Raw genomic sequence first — 13,042 nt, 5'->3', positions numbered from 1 at the left:
TGTAACAAGTCGCCGGCTCGCCGCCGATAGTGCCCGTGCCCGCTCAATTGCCTGCACAATCGCGCGGGTAACGAAAGTTTCCGGATTTCGTACGCCTCCAATGCCAAGTGCTGCGAAGAAAGCAAGCTGGCCAGGTTCCTTGGCGCACCATCTCAAATACTGTCATCTCCCTCCTCCAAGCCAGGAGGCTGCAAGCGAGAACGAGACTATATATGCTTAAAAGAGAAAGTGGGCCATGTTACGTTTCTCGGTACCATTAACACGGGCATTGAACGTAAACGTCAACGAATAGAATCTCTATGCTAGACTGAAATAAGTCCTATTTGGCAGAATTTGAGTGTATTTTAGTCTATGTCGTAGTTTGCCTACGGGCTAGGATGGCGTCGAGGCTCGTTCAGCGCGCCATTGATACTGCATGGAGCGGCAGAAATCTGCAGATTTCGGAGAGCAACGAACTGGCGGGCGGGAGGTGAAAGTGTTGCGTGGCGTAACCTTGAGCCCAGGCTGCTCTTCATCGAATCATCTAATAGATATTTACGTCACTACATTGTGTAAATCGATAGATATTTACAATATGACGTATGATGCAGGATTATCCAAATTGGTAGTAGGCAATAACGAAAAGTGAAATGATAGGATTATTGTGCAATTTCCACATACATCGTATTCCTAATTTAATGGCATGAGCAGTTTTTTTGTAGTTTATGATATCTATAGAAACCAAACAGTCAGGCCTATTCGGATTTCGAGATAATCACAAGATCTTGAGACGATTTAGAGATCAACTAGAACTACATTAAGATATCGACTAGATGTGACTTGGATATCTAAGTCATAACTTGTCGAAATCGTTCATGAGGACCTCCAGAATCGCGGAAACGTCAAATTTGACATATCTATCTTACAAATATCTTTAAATTATCCGTATCAAACTTGTTCAAGTCTAGTAGAAATCTAATTCATTTTCCGAATCGAGCCGAATATTTTACTCGAATCCTATAGGTACATATTTTCACCGAAGTACCTATAGTGGAATTTTCTCTAATACTTTTTTTAATCGTATGTAATAATATAACTGCAATATACCTATGACAACATATGTCACTATATCTACCTATAAATTAGTACATGAGAACGTGAGCATTGACCCAATAAGTGAAAACGATTTGTTTCTGTGAATTGAATAAATGCACAAGAAACACAATAACAAAAGAACCATCAATTAATACTCGATATTCTTTTTCTTTGACATCGAAAGCTAGTCAACTACAATGTAAATAGCATTACATACATACTCGTAGCTTGTTTTACTTGCACACATAATTACACTACGAGTATACTTGTTATGTAGTATCTTTTTTTTCATAACATTTCTGACTAGCAAAAAGCAAAAAAAAGCTTTCAATATAATACAAGACTTGTACCTTCCAATAATTTGACAAGATAATCACTTCGAGCTTCATTTGTGAAGTCATTAATGCAGAACTCAATTTCTGTTTGCCAAAATACTCACGTCAACGAGTTAAATCTCATTCTACAATGTTAATATTGACTAATCGTTACGCTAAATTGCGCGCTTGGCAATGATGGGTTATTTAATGGGAGCTTAATTACCGAGTGTTTAAACTTGCATCTGCCAAGTCACTTTCGGCTCTGATTAACGACTCGGGTACTCGAGTGCTGGGACTTTTAATTGGCAGCCAAGCCAAGGCTGGTAACGAGCTGAAAGTTTTTCTATGTAAATTAATGTATGGGAATGCCCGAGAAGGTTTTCTCATTTATTCTTTCGACGGTCGTTAGAAAGTGAGCGTGATGAGAATATACACAAAATGTGGTTTCTTTGCGAATCTGCGTGCCCTTCATTGCATAGATTAGGATCTTAGACGTGTGCGCAATTAGTAGAAGAAAACGGTAAGAACATCTTCATGTAATCGAGGACTGATGTTTTATTGTGCTAGTAGATTTATTAAACAAAAGGATAGAGCTAAATGGAATTAGAGACTAGTTAATTATAGGCATGGGGATCAAAATAAGGAACATTACCTATCAAGTTTTATCAAAAAGTACGGAACGATGATAATTTAAGTACCCATATACCTGTAGTTCTATTGGTTACGTTAAAGCTAGGTATAGTAATCATAATAAGCTACCTTATTCGGCTAAGATAAATAATCACGAACGGAAACATTTGAAATACCTTATTAGCTGTCTTAAGTTACTTCATTTGGTAAAATAAGTTAAATAAGTATTAATTACGAGTATGTATAAATTATCAAATTGTAGATATATGCAAAAAAAGATAATTATTTCAACACAAATGCAAAATAATAGGAATGTAGGTACACTTCAAAGTAAGTACAGTCGCCATCAGATATATCGGAGCGACCAAGGCCCTCACAAATATCTGAACACGCCTCTATTGTCAGGGCGTTAGAGCGCGTGTTCAGATATTGTGAACACCTTGGCCGCTCCGATATATCAGATGGCGACTGTACATACTTACATTTTGTATACTTCATATAATTGCAATCATATTTCAAAACTCTTTTTTTATTGTTGATTTAAATGAAGATTGCCTGCTGTCTGTATTAACCCTTAAATGCATAGTGTTGCCAAATGTCTACAAAGCATTAGACAAAAATTTCATATATCTATTACCGAAAATTACATATTTACATAAATATGATTTAGGCAATTCAACTTCTAACACTGATTTCGCAGTGAAAATCGAAGTTATATTTTTTTATACTATTTTTCCTAGAATCGGCAAACAATTATGTGATAGGTATATATATTAATTTCAGGCAAAAAGAAAAAATCATGCATTTAAGGGTTAAGTAGGCATATCCCATTCATCACAAAACTTTGCGTGGGTCTAAAATTAACTGACACACCTATAGTAACAATTGAGATTTCAATGAACGGATGTGTTATGTAAGATCATTCATTCAGGCCGTAATGTAGACTGTCACACCGTGGTTCTTTTTGGGGTACTAATGGACGAAACCATTAATAATAGTGAGTAAAATTCGTCACACGGCAATATTTCCTTTTATATGCACGCATGCGTAATTTACCGTGAGATTTATGTGAACCTTTCTTTCTTCGGAATTATAAAATTGTCACTTTTTCCACGGGATTCATTTACGGCATAAAAAAGTTGCACTGTAACTACATAAATTTATTTCAATTTTGTCCATCTTATATTATGTTCATAATGTAACCTACCTATGAAAAAAAAAATGACAAGGTCATCCCGAATAAAAATTAAATTTCATCATCGGTTTTAAGCGAAACAAGCACACTTTTTCCTATTTTTAAAAGGTTCAATTTTTTACAATCGTGGTCACACACCTTACTAATGAGGATTAACCCTCTTTAACGGTTATAACAGCACTTTGATTATGAAGAAAGTAAATTGTAATAGGTAGGTATATATTTACGTACAAATAAGTAAATAAAAGTACTTTTTTAAATAGTAGGAGTAAAATTACTAATGAATAAATTATCTTAGCGTGATTATTTATCAAAAGAAATTGACTATTTTAGAAACAAATTATTGCAATGGCAACATTGTCCTACTTTTTTGGTCTTGAATTACGTTTTGCAGTATAAATGTGTAGAGGTTGATCTTGCTCACGTCACCTAAATAACTCTGTAATCTTAATTACTGTTTTAATGGGTCCAACGAAATTTTTACTTATTAGCAAGTAGCTATTTGTTGCGCTTGTACACTGAGAGAAAAGTATAACAAAAACACACTTAGATTACAAAAATAAACTTAATCCGGGGACAAGGAGAGTCAACTAATAGGAACAAATTGACTTTTGCAATTTCTATTAGTTCTTGCAATTTCTATTATCTGTTTGTTGAAATTAGATTTAGGATTACTGAGCTGTTTGTAGAAATAAATAAACTTTACAGAAATAGTGAAACTTCCATAATTATTACTAAACTTCATTTTTCCCCCAGTACAGAACTGTTTTTTAATTCCTGGCGATGATTTTTCTCTCAGTGTAACACGCCATATACAACAATATGTATAAAACAAATTTTATGTAGAAATGGTGCACTTCACTACTCTGCAGCGGATGCACATTGCTCGCTACAATCGCTACTATTTTCTTAGGAATCTGCAAATTTGTTAATTATACGCGTAGTAGCCGTAGCAATAGAATGCCGTTGGAGTCCAGCTATTTCTGTATAACCGGTACTCCGATAAGTCGAACGGAACATATCTACATCGGAACTGATGACGCAGATGATAACATGCGCCATGTGCACCAATAATGGGTAATTAAAACTGGACACCAGATAAAAACACAGGTATCTCGAGGTGTTTGCGAATACAAATGAAAACTTGGTCCAGATTTCAGATAGAACAAAAAAAATCATTTATTCGGATGAAATAAACCCTATTTTACAAATGTTTTGCTTCTGCCAAACTGCAGGGCAGTTTGTTGGCAGAGGGAACTCCCTTAATACATAGATGGGTCAAGATCAACGCAACCGTAGAGTAACTAAGCGCAATGAGTTTAGCTCGCATCTTTTTTACGACGAGATGTAGGTACCTACAGTGACAGAGGTTTTCATGTATAGGTATATTTTTTATACCTGACTACATAATGTAGAACCTTTCTTACCATTCCGTCTATTATATTTTAAATTGAATTCAATATTTCAAAAGCAGGAGATTCTCAATTCGGTTGTATGCATGTCTTTTTAAAGTTTGTTACTTCAGAACTCCGTCATTTCTGTACTGTTTAGAAAACAATTTTATTATTATTATAATACTTCCAGATTGGTACCATTTATTCAAATATTGCAAGTTCATATAGCGATATTTGTATTTTTATCAACAATTCAAATATTTGCATTAAAAAGGTGGCATTTGATGAAAAGGAACTGCTGATGAAAACTAGAACGACACTCCTCAATGATTTTTGTATTTTCATTTACAACAGTCAAGCATTATGGTCATATCTAACTGCTGATGAAAAGCAGAATGGAACACTTCTTCGACAAATATTTTACATCATACCGTAAAACGGGGTGAAAAGACACGTTTTTTTTTAACTTCAAGGACGATTTTCGCCAATAATCCAAATGATAAAAGTAATAATTTTGATATCATTTTTTGAGTCTTGGTTAGTTCTTCAATTTTGCATTTGTGAAATAAATTTTTACCTACCCAATTCAGAGAAAATCAAAGAAAACTACATGTTTTCTCCATATCCTTAAAACGGGGTCGATAGACACAAGAAAGGGGTGAATAGAAATATTAAGTTTTAGCTATCATAGGCATCGAATTCGGTCATTATTATGTGGATACTCTATTGGCAAATGATATATATATCTGTTAAACAGCAACAAAATTATTTTTTCGTGTCTTTTAACCCCCAAGGCGTGTCTTTACACCCCTTTGTCGTATCTAATCACCCCCTATGGCGTAACTGTTCACCCCATATGCGTGTCCACTGACCCCTTTAACACGTAAATTTGCTTGTTATTGGTTTTTTGCAAAAAAATGCTTTATTATAGAGAAAATTTGTGATATTATTTATTAATTAGGTACTACAGATACTATATTACCAGGTTAGCTAACTTTTACTTAGTTAATGTCAAAACATTTACCGCTAGAACAAAGTTCAGACAGGCTTCATTTCTTACCTTGGCGAGACCTTACTTTAGAGTCAAAAAAATCTAACTTTTAGGCAGTTTGCTTACGTTCTTTTGGTATCAATGTAGGGAATAAATAGTCTACTTTATACGCATTCCAAAAAATCTAATTTTAGAGATGTACGTTTTTAAATATAACAACTTGAAAGAAAAAGTTCAAAATTTCTCTATTCACCCCGCGATTTCTGTTCACCCCGTTTTACGGTAACCATACATCGGGGTTTTCGGTGCGGGAATGATTTCGTGTATTTATAACTTTGTTTATTGTAAAATAATTACCAAACTATGAATTAAACCTAGGTAGTAAGGTCCAAATATGCTTAGACATGTAAAATTAGTATCATTTTTTACAGTTTTTACCTGTTATTTGGCTAGTGTAAAACATTCCCGCACCGAAAACCCCGATTTATGATCATAACATAACTTCATAATTGTTTGGGCAACGCTTGAACATGGAATGAGCAGCAGATTATACATCTGTGCGCTTTGACCTAAACCTAAATAAGTTTTTGGCAAAAAAATCATTTTTGGTACAAGCTTTTATCGCTGACTGTACTTTTCTTACGACAGACAACTAATACTCATCGAGACAATTCTAAAAACCCCTATTAACACAATTAGGTTGCGTTGTTTCATCACAGAGTTCCTATGGCCACCTCCTGTCTCCATCATCAGATCAGTTCGACAGTACCATATTATTGTATTATCATCAGAACTACATACAGCTGCCAATTTTCATGACGCTACGATCCTTGGAAGATGGTTAAATTAGTTACCTTAGATTCCATTACATATGTAGTTAGTTACATACAGGTCGACCTAATAAAAGCTTGTTAAAAAGACGGCACGGTCTGGCGTCATCGTTTACCGAATTACCGGTGACCCACCGGATCGCGGGTATATAGGTGGAACCTGTCGGAACTACGCGGGGTTGTGGCGGGGTGTAGATGATAAGATACGCGGAGCGTGCCGCGGTTGCACGCGTAATTGCTTTACGTGACTCGGCTTTCTCGCCCACTTCGTTATGCTGTTAGACACTTTTGGACATCGCATCGTCTTAAATGCAATGGAGCATCATAAATAAAATATGATCTTTAGAAACGTGATTCATTTAGTTCCATTGAGGCGCGTAGGAAAAAGGCGTGTCTAAAGTGTAGTGTAACAATGTACCACTTTAAAGGTCTTATTTTAGGCAGGGGTGCGAAACTCCTGAGGTCGGCCAAACTCAGCTCCGCTCGGCTCAGCATTGCTCCGAGCAATTATTAGGGTTGGCACCACTTGACTTCCTTTTGCGTGCACGACCACAGATAAGATAATCACTTGAATTTTGACAACCCTAAATAGCCGAAAGGGATAGTGCCATATATTAGAAAGGGATAGCAAGATTCGACCCTGAACCGCTGTCAAACTTCGGTTTTGTAGGAAGTTTCCTTTCTGTACGATAGTACTATTATTTTATTCTGTGTTTTAGGTAAAAGGTACCTAATACTTATACCCATAGTACCTAATATAAATGAAAACTTTACTTTTCAAGACCTACAAATTTGATTGACTTTTATTGTTTGACATGCAAAATGTCAAACAGGCCATGATATATTTTTTATTAGACCGAGTGAGTCTTATGATTATGATATAATAATAGGCCTTTTATCATCTGTGTCAGATGTTTTAACTTAAAACATCTGACTTTAAGCAGCATTCCGATTACGACACTTGCGTTCGTGGCTGTGTAAAGCCCTATACGAGAGAGGATATGAGAAGTAAATAACTAGCGAAGATATCTGGCGAGATAAATGGCGCAATAAATGTCAGAAAGCCATGCAGTATGGCTATGATTAAACATTTTATAGACTGTCACAGTTAATGGTAATTGCTGCGGGGCAACTATATCATTAAATTGAAATTATTGCCAAAACCGCATCATGCATGATGTTGAATGTTGTCGTTCGCATAAAATTGCAGATAGCCGTTAATAGAAAACGAAAGTGACTAACGAAGTTTCGATTCACGTCAGTTTTTGTCGATCATCTCGTGTGAAACCTGCGCACTGGTTTATGTCTAGGTGTGTTTAGCAGTGTGCTAAGACTACATTCTAGCACAGTTAAAGTTAAATTTTCAATTTATTACTGACGGCCGGTTTTGCACCTTTGATATATTTAATTTCAATTAAGTTATAGATAAAATATGAAAATACTTAATAATCGCTTAGCAATAGCTGATTAAGTTATTTTTTGTTTTTTAAATACTTTACATAAAAAGTCAGAAATCAGAAATAAAATACCTAGTTACATACCTAATAAATGAGAAATGCAACACTCCAAATGAACTATTTTGTCCTGTATTTTTTTACGTAACATAACGAAATAGTCATTTACCTATGTACCTACAATCGGTAAAGTCAAGTTCATCCATTATAATTGAAGCGTATTAAGTACTCTGAAGGAGCTGAGGTTATTATTCTCATTCCTAACTGGGACGAATATTTATGTTTCAAATATGTATGGACCTACATAATATTATAAGAGCTCTTTCTTCATTTTTAATTCTCACTAGGAATAGATTTAGCTTTATTAAATACCAAAGCTTGAACAACAAGAATAAAAAATCTAAAACTCATCGTTAAACGTAGGTATTTAAACATCTAACATTATCTTTACGATATTTTAATTCGGCTTCAACAATTTCAAATTCGTCTTCAGCGATTTTAACCGTCAACTTTGTAATTAATAATTGAGTAGTTAGTCAGAAATGTTATGAAAATTTAGTGCAGCTTTCACCGTAAGTACGAAGACGATGATCAATGAGTATAAATCAGACAATAACCTCTAGGCTTTTATAACCACATCGGATAAACCCGACCAGTATAAATTTGACCTACGATCAAGAATGTCTGTTACAAAACTTGAAATCAGCTTATACTAGAACGGGCGTAGACAATAAAGACAAGATGATTTGTTAATAAGATAGCTGCTCGTCTAATACTGACAGAATCATTAGAGATTTTAGCTATAGGTACGTACGTAGATGTAATAGGTAACCCGCAGAAACAGCAATTTAATAGGATTTAAAGTATCGCCTTTCTTGCCGAAGCGCTTAATTGCGCAGCGCACCTGCTATCGAGTCTACCAAAAAAGTCGCATAAATTGGTCTACTTAGATACTAGAACAGTGAATACAATACAAACATTATGATTGATTATTTGAAAACAATTATCTGATAATGCTCAACTCATCAATCAGTTAAATAATTGGTTCCGTTATCGAAAGTTATATCTACATGATGCGTGTGAATGTAAATTGAATATCTACTCGTTAAAATTGTTTAAAATGAATTACTGTGAATAGTAATTCACTTAACATTAATAATGCTGAGAAAAAACACTTCTAGCTTTACTGAAATTTATAAAAAAAATCGGATAATACATATTTTTTCTTAAAAAATTGAAAATGTGATAAATAATGTACGTACAGGTTATCAAAAAAGTATGTAGGTAATATGAAAAATGTATTTTAATCAATATGACAGTAATGACAATCCAGATAAAAAACCTAATTCTAAAATTTTAAGCAAATGGCGTAAATAGTTAGTAATTAACATTCCCAAAAACAATATTTATACAGCGTGACCTTAGCCATTGGACAAACCCTGAAATCCCACGTAGGGTTACTTCTCAGAAATGCTCTAACGGTAATATTTTTTTAATTAGAACAAAAGATAAAAAAATAAATTATCAAACAAAAGTTATTTCCAATAATCGACAACAAAAAGAAACACACTGTATTAATCATTGGCAGTGCTTTTGACAATTTGTTTGAAAATGCGCGGCAATGATGACATTTGTCAAAAGGTAGAATCTTATCTCGACGGTCGCAGTCTGTAGCGTCACTCAAGGCTAATTTGAAGAAACTTATGCTTTCCAACCAAACGTGATTTGGTTAAGTACTGATGTTTATTAATTTTTTTTGTTGACACTTGTGTATATATATATATAATTATATTATATGTAATATATATTTAGTATTTATGTATGTAGCATGTATTTTATTTTATAATATTATTTATGCATTTTATTTACTTTTGGACGTTTTGGTTAGTTTACTTTTAAAATGTTACTGTGCATTCCGTAAGTTTGTCTATCTAATTTGAATTCTCCCCTCATCTACTCGAAGGTTAGCTGGAAGAGATCCCTTACAGGGATAAGTTCGCCTTTGTACCTTTATTTCTGTAAATATTATGTAAACCTGTGTTGTGTACAATAAAGTGATTACTACTACTACTTATTAATGTCATCAATAAAAAAGATAATCAAAACGGTCGAAGAAGGTTTCATACTATTTATTACCTCAGGAGCTACTAACACATACAGGTTGCTCCAAAGTAAAAAAATCGTAATTTGTTAATTTCTTCGTAACCGCTACACCGATTGTCATGATACTTTGTATACTGGTTCTAAATACCCTAATGCATAATTATGTACATTTCGGCTTTGTCCAATGGCTAGGGACAGCCTGTATAAAACAAAAACTTGAAAACATACAAGTCAAGGAACTGTCATAATTAGGATGTTGAATACTTTTTCTTCACTATAAGAGGTGCTCACAAAAAAACAACGGGTTGCAATCCGGGAGTGCCGACAGAAGTGAAAACTCAATGACTAGTCCAAAATGTCTGCAGCACTATGTATAATTGACCCATCCTCCTTTCTATTGAAAAACTTTAGTTCCGAAATTGCTGGTCAGTGAGCTTGTTTAAATTCGAAATTCAAATTTGTAGCGTTAATTGTTTAAAATTCGAATAGAAATTGTAAAGTTACCTTGCAGACCTCGCATCTAAATATATTTGGTCATGATATTTTGAGTTTTGTTCACCAGTACTAGAGTTCACTCTTATTAGCGATTTCATCAAGATGTAGCTTTATTGAATTATATTTGAGTGCTATAAAGTTAGAATGTAACTGTGAGAACCTCGTATTTCAGCCCGTACAAGATTAGAACATTGAGCTTTATTGCTTAATATAAAAGTCCAGTTTTAAATAATTGACCTGATTATGATACGTTAATGATTATGACTAAAGTTCTTTGGTGAATAAAAACGAAACAGCAGGCTCAGACATACATTTTTGCCGCGCGGTAGAAAGAGAGGGTTACGCGTTACGCCTTACGCTGTCTCGAGTTTATCATTTTTTCCCCACCTCAAAAAGTGCTCAGCGCCGCTAAAGAAGTTTTCACTTCAAAATACAGAGTCCGATTTTCTATGGAAATTGGACTATGGCTTCTAAATATTTATATCGTTATTTAAATAATAAAAGTAAGCGCTAAATCAGATAAGGTCCTTCACTATTTAATTACAAATACATGGACCTATTTCGTGTTAGATATATTGAAAATTTGTAAGAATGCACAATAGAAATATCAAACAGGTAGTCAACAAAAGCCGCAGAGAAGGGCGTGTTGCGGTGGCCGCACTCTGAGATATCTGAGTATACTATTATCATGTACTACTTATGGTTATGATTTTGGTTGGGCGCTGGCCCACATTGGTCGCCTTTCTTGCCGAAGCGCTTAATTGAGCACGCCGGCACCTGCTATCGAGTCTATTATTATAATATCGCCGCAGATTAGAAGAAAATAGAAAATGCCCGAGGGCCCGCTTTCTTGCAGTAACTGGTGCTGCAGCCTAGTTACACTTCCAACCACCTGGGTAGAGCCGCAAAAAACACAAATAGACAATCCTCAACGTATTAAGTCTCTTGATTCGGATGCCTAATGACTAATCATTTGGCGCAAACATTTCTTACGCGTCTCCGTTACGGCTTGGATATCGGTTCGTTTTTGCACCGCACGTGCATACCTATTATTCAATTAGTATATAATCTAGAAAGTTAGACTGTAAACATGTGTGTTACTAACGATTGGTAAATTGTAATCGTTATCTTTTAAATTAGTTAATATAATTATTAGTGGTAAATTTGGTAGCTTGTTGTAATGTCATTAGTGTAAGAGCATGTGTGTTCACGTTGGTTGTCTCATATCAAGAGATGAGACTTTCTAACAAGCGATCGAGTGTCTGGGGTGAAATCGGCACGCCTCGCGACAACATTATAGTCGCGCTGTACAAGGACTGCTAGCACTCATGGGAAAATGCTTTCCCCAAAACCTGATTGCTGGCAGTTTACAAAAACTTGACTGCTGGTGCAGGCAAAGAGGAATTGCTTACCTCCAGCAGCGAGAGATCTTTGGGTTGTAATTGTAAATCTGCGATAAATATTATAATATTAAATTAATTAATTTAATGTCTTAGCATAGCACGTATCTCTGAAAATATTTAAATTGCCAACGTAAGAAAGCAAAAGAAAAAAAAAATACGTTTTCACACCATTCCTATAATTGCTAAGGTCAGTTCTAGGATAAGTATTGGAAAGCATTATGAATAATGGATTTCATCTGAATTTCGGTAGGTAACGTAACACTCTTGTCTCGATCAGTATTTATTTATGTTAAAAAGTTCTTTATTTGTGGAATAAAAATGTAGCATTTAACCCTTTAACCTTTTCGCTGCCACGTCCATGAAGTAATAAAGTGTCAACAACGCCAAAGCCACAAATCGCACGTAAAACAACCCGCATAACATATCAAGTCGTGGCAGTCAATATCCAGCACGAAATGTACTGACTTTATATCAAGTCAATGGCGGCATCCAGTGTCTATTATTATTATATTATATAAACTCGCCCACGCAACCCCGTGAACCTATCATGCAAATAATTGCGACCTTGCACAAGGTGAAGGCCGCTGCCGCAACGGGAGCGGCCGCACAGAGAAACATGCAGGCAGTGCATCCGGCGGGCTGCACTCGGTCAGTGGGTCACCCCACCCTCGTGGTGGCGGTGGGAGCTGGAGGGGCTAGCGGGCGAGCTCCAGTCGATGCCGGCATGGTAGCGCGCGCGCTCCGCTAGCGCCCCCGGCGACATGTGCGCCATAGGCTAGTGCTTCTCTTGAACGTGTTTCGTTGGTTGCAGGCGCTGAACGCCCCTGGACTGAGACTATGAAGAGGACCAGGTTACTGCTCGCTATCGCGACGCTCCTATTACAGGTTCGTGATTAATTTATTTTATTTACATATAATCGCAACACAGTGTTTTTTGAATAGTTTTTAATTTCTTGTAAAATATTGTAGTTTGTTAACGACTTTAAAAAATAAATTCAATAATAATAGTCTTAAATAATTACATGGGTACCTATTAATTATATTAAAAATATTAAAATAGACAAATAAAGCTCTAATTGACTAATTGTAGGTAGGTATATTTCGTGGAGTACCTACAGTTTTAACCAAAATTTTCTCTTGCTCAAGATTTTTATAT

General features: G+C 35.3%; 1 protein-coding gene across 1 annotated transcript in view; it reads left to right on the top strand.

The window, feature by feature from the left end:
* Positions 1–13,042, top strand: part of LOC134789865 (cuticlin-4) — a 50,377-nt gene that overhangs the window by 23,435 nt on the left and 13,900 nt on the right. Inside the window, exon 3 of the mRNA XM_063760537.1 lies at positions 12,698–12,771. Within this exon, the coding sequence (XP_063616607.1) occupies positions 12,724–12,771 (48 nt within the window). The 5' untranslated portion in view covers positions 12,698–12,723. The remainder of the gene's footprint in view (positions 1–12,697; positions 12,772–13,042) is intronic.

The sequence above is a fragment of the Cydia splendana genome, chromosome 4, assembly GCF_910591565.1.
Source record: "Cydia splendana chromosome 4, ilCydSple1.2, whole genome shotgun sequence".
NCBI classification, from domain to species: domain Eukaryota; kingdom Metazoa; phylum Arthropoda; class Insecta; order Lepidoptera; family Tortricidae; genus Cydia; species Cydia splendana.
The sequence above is the reverse complement of the archived record's forward strand: the minus strand, read 5'-3'. Positions and strand labels throughout refer to the sequence as shown.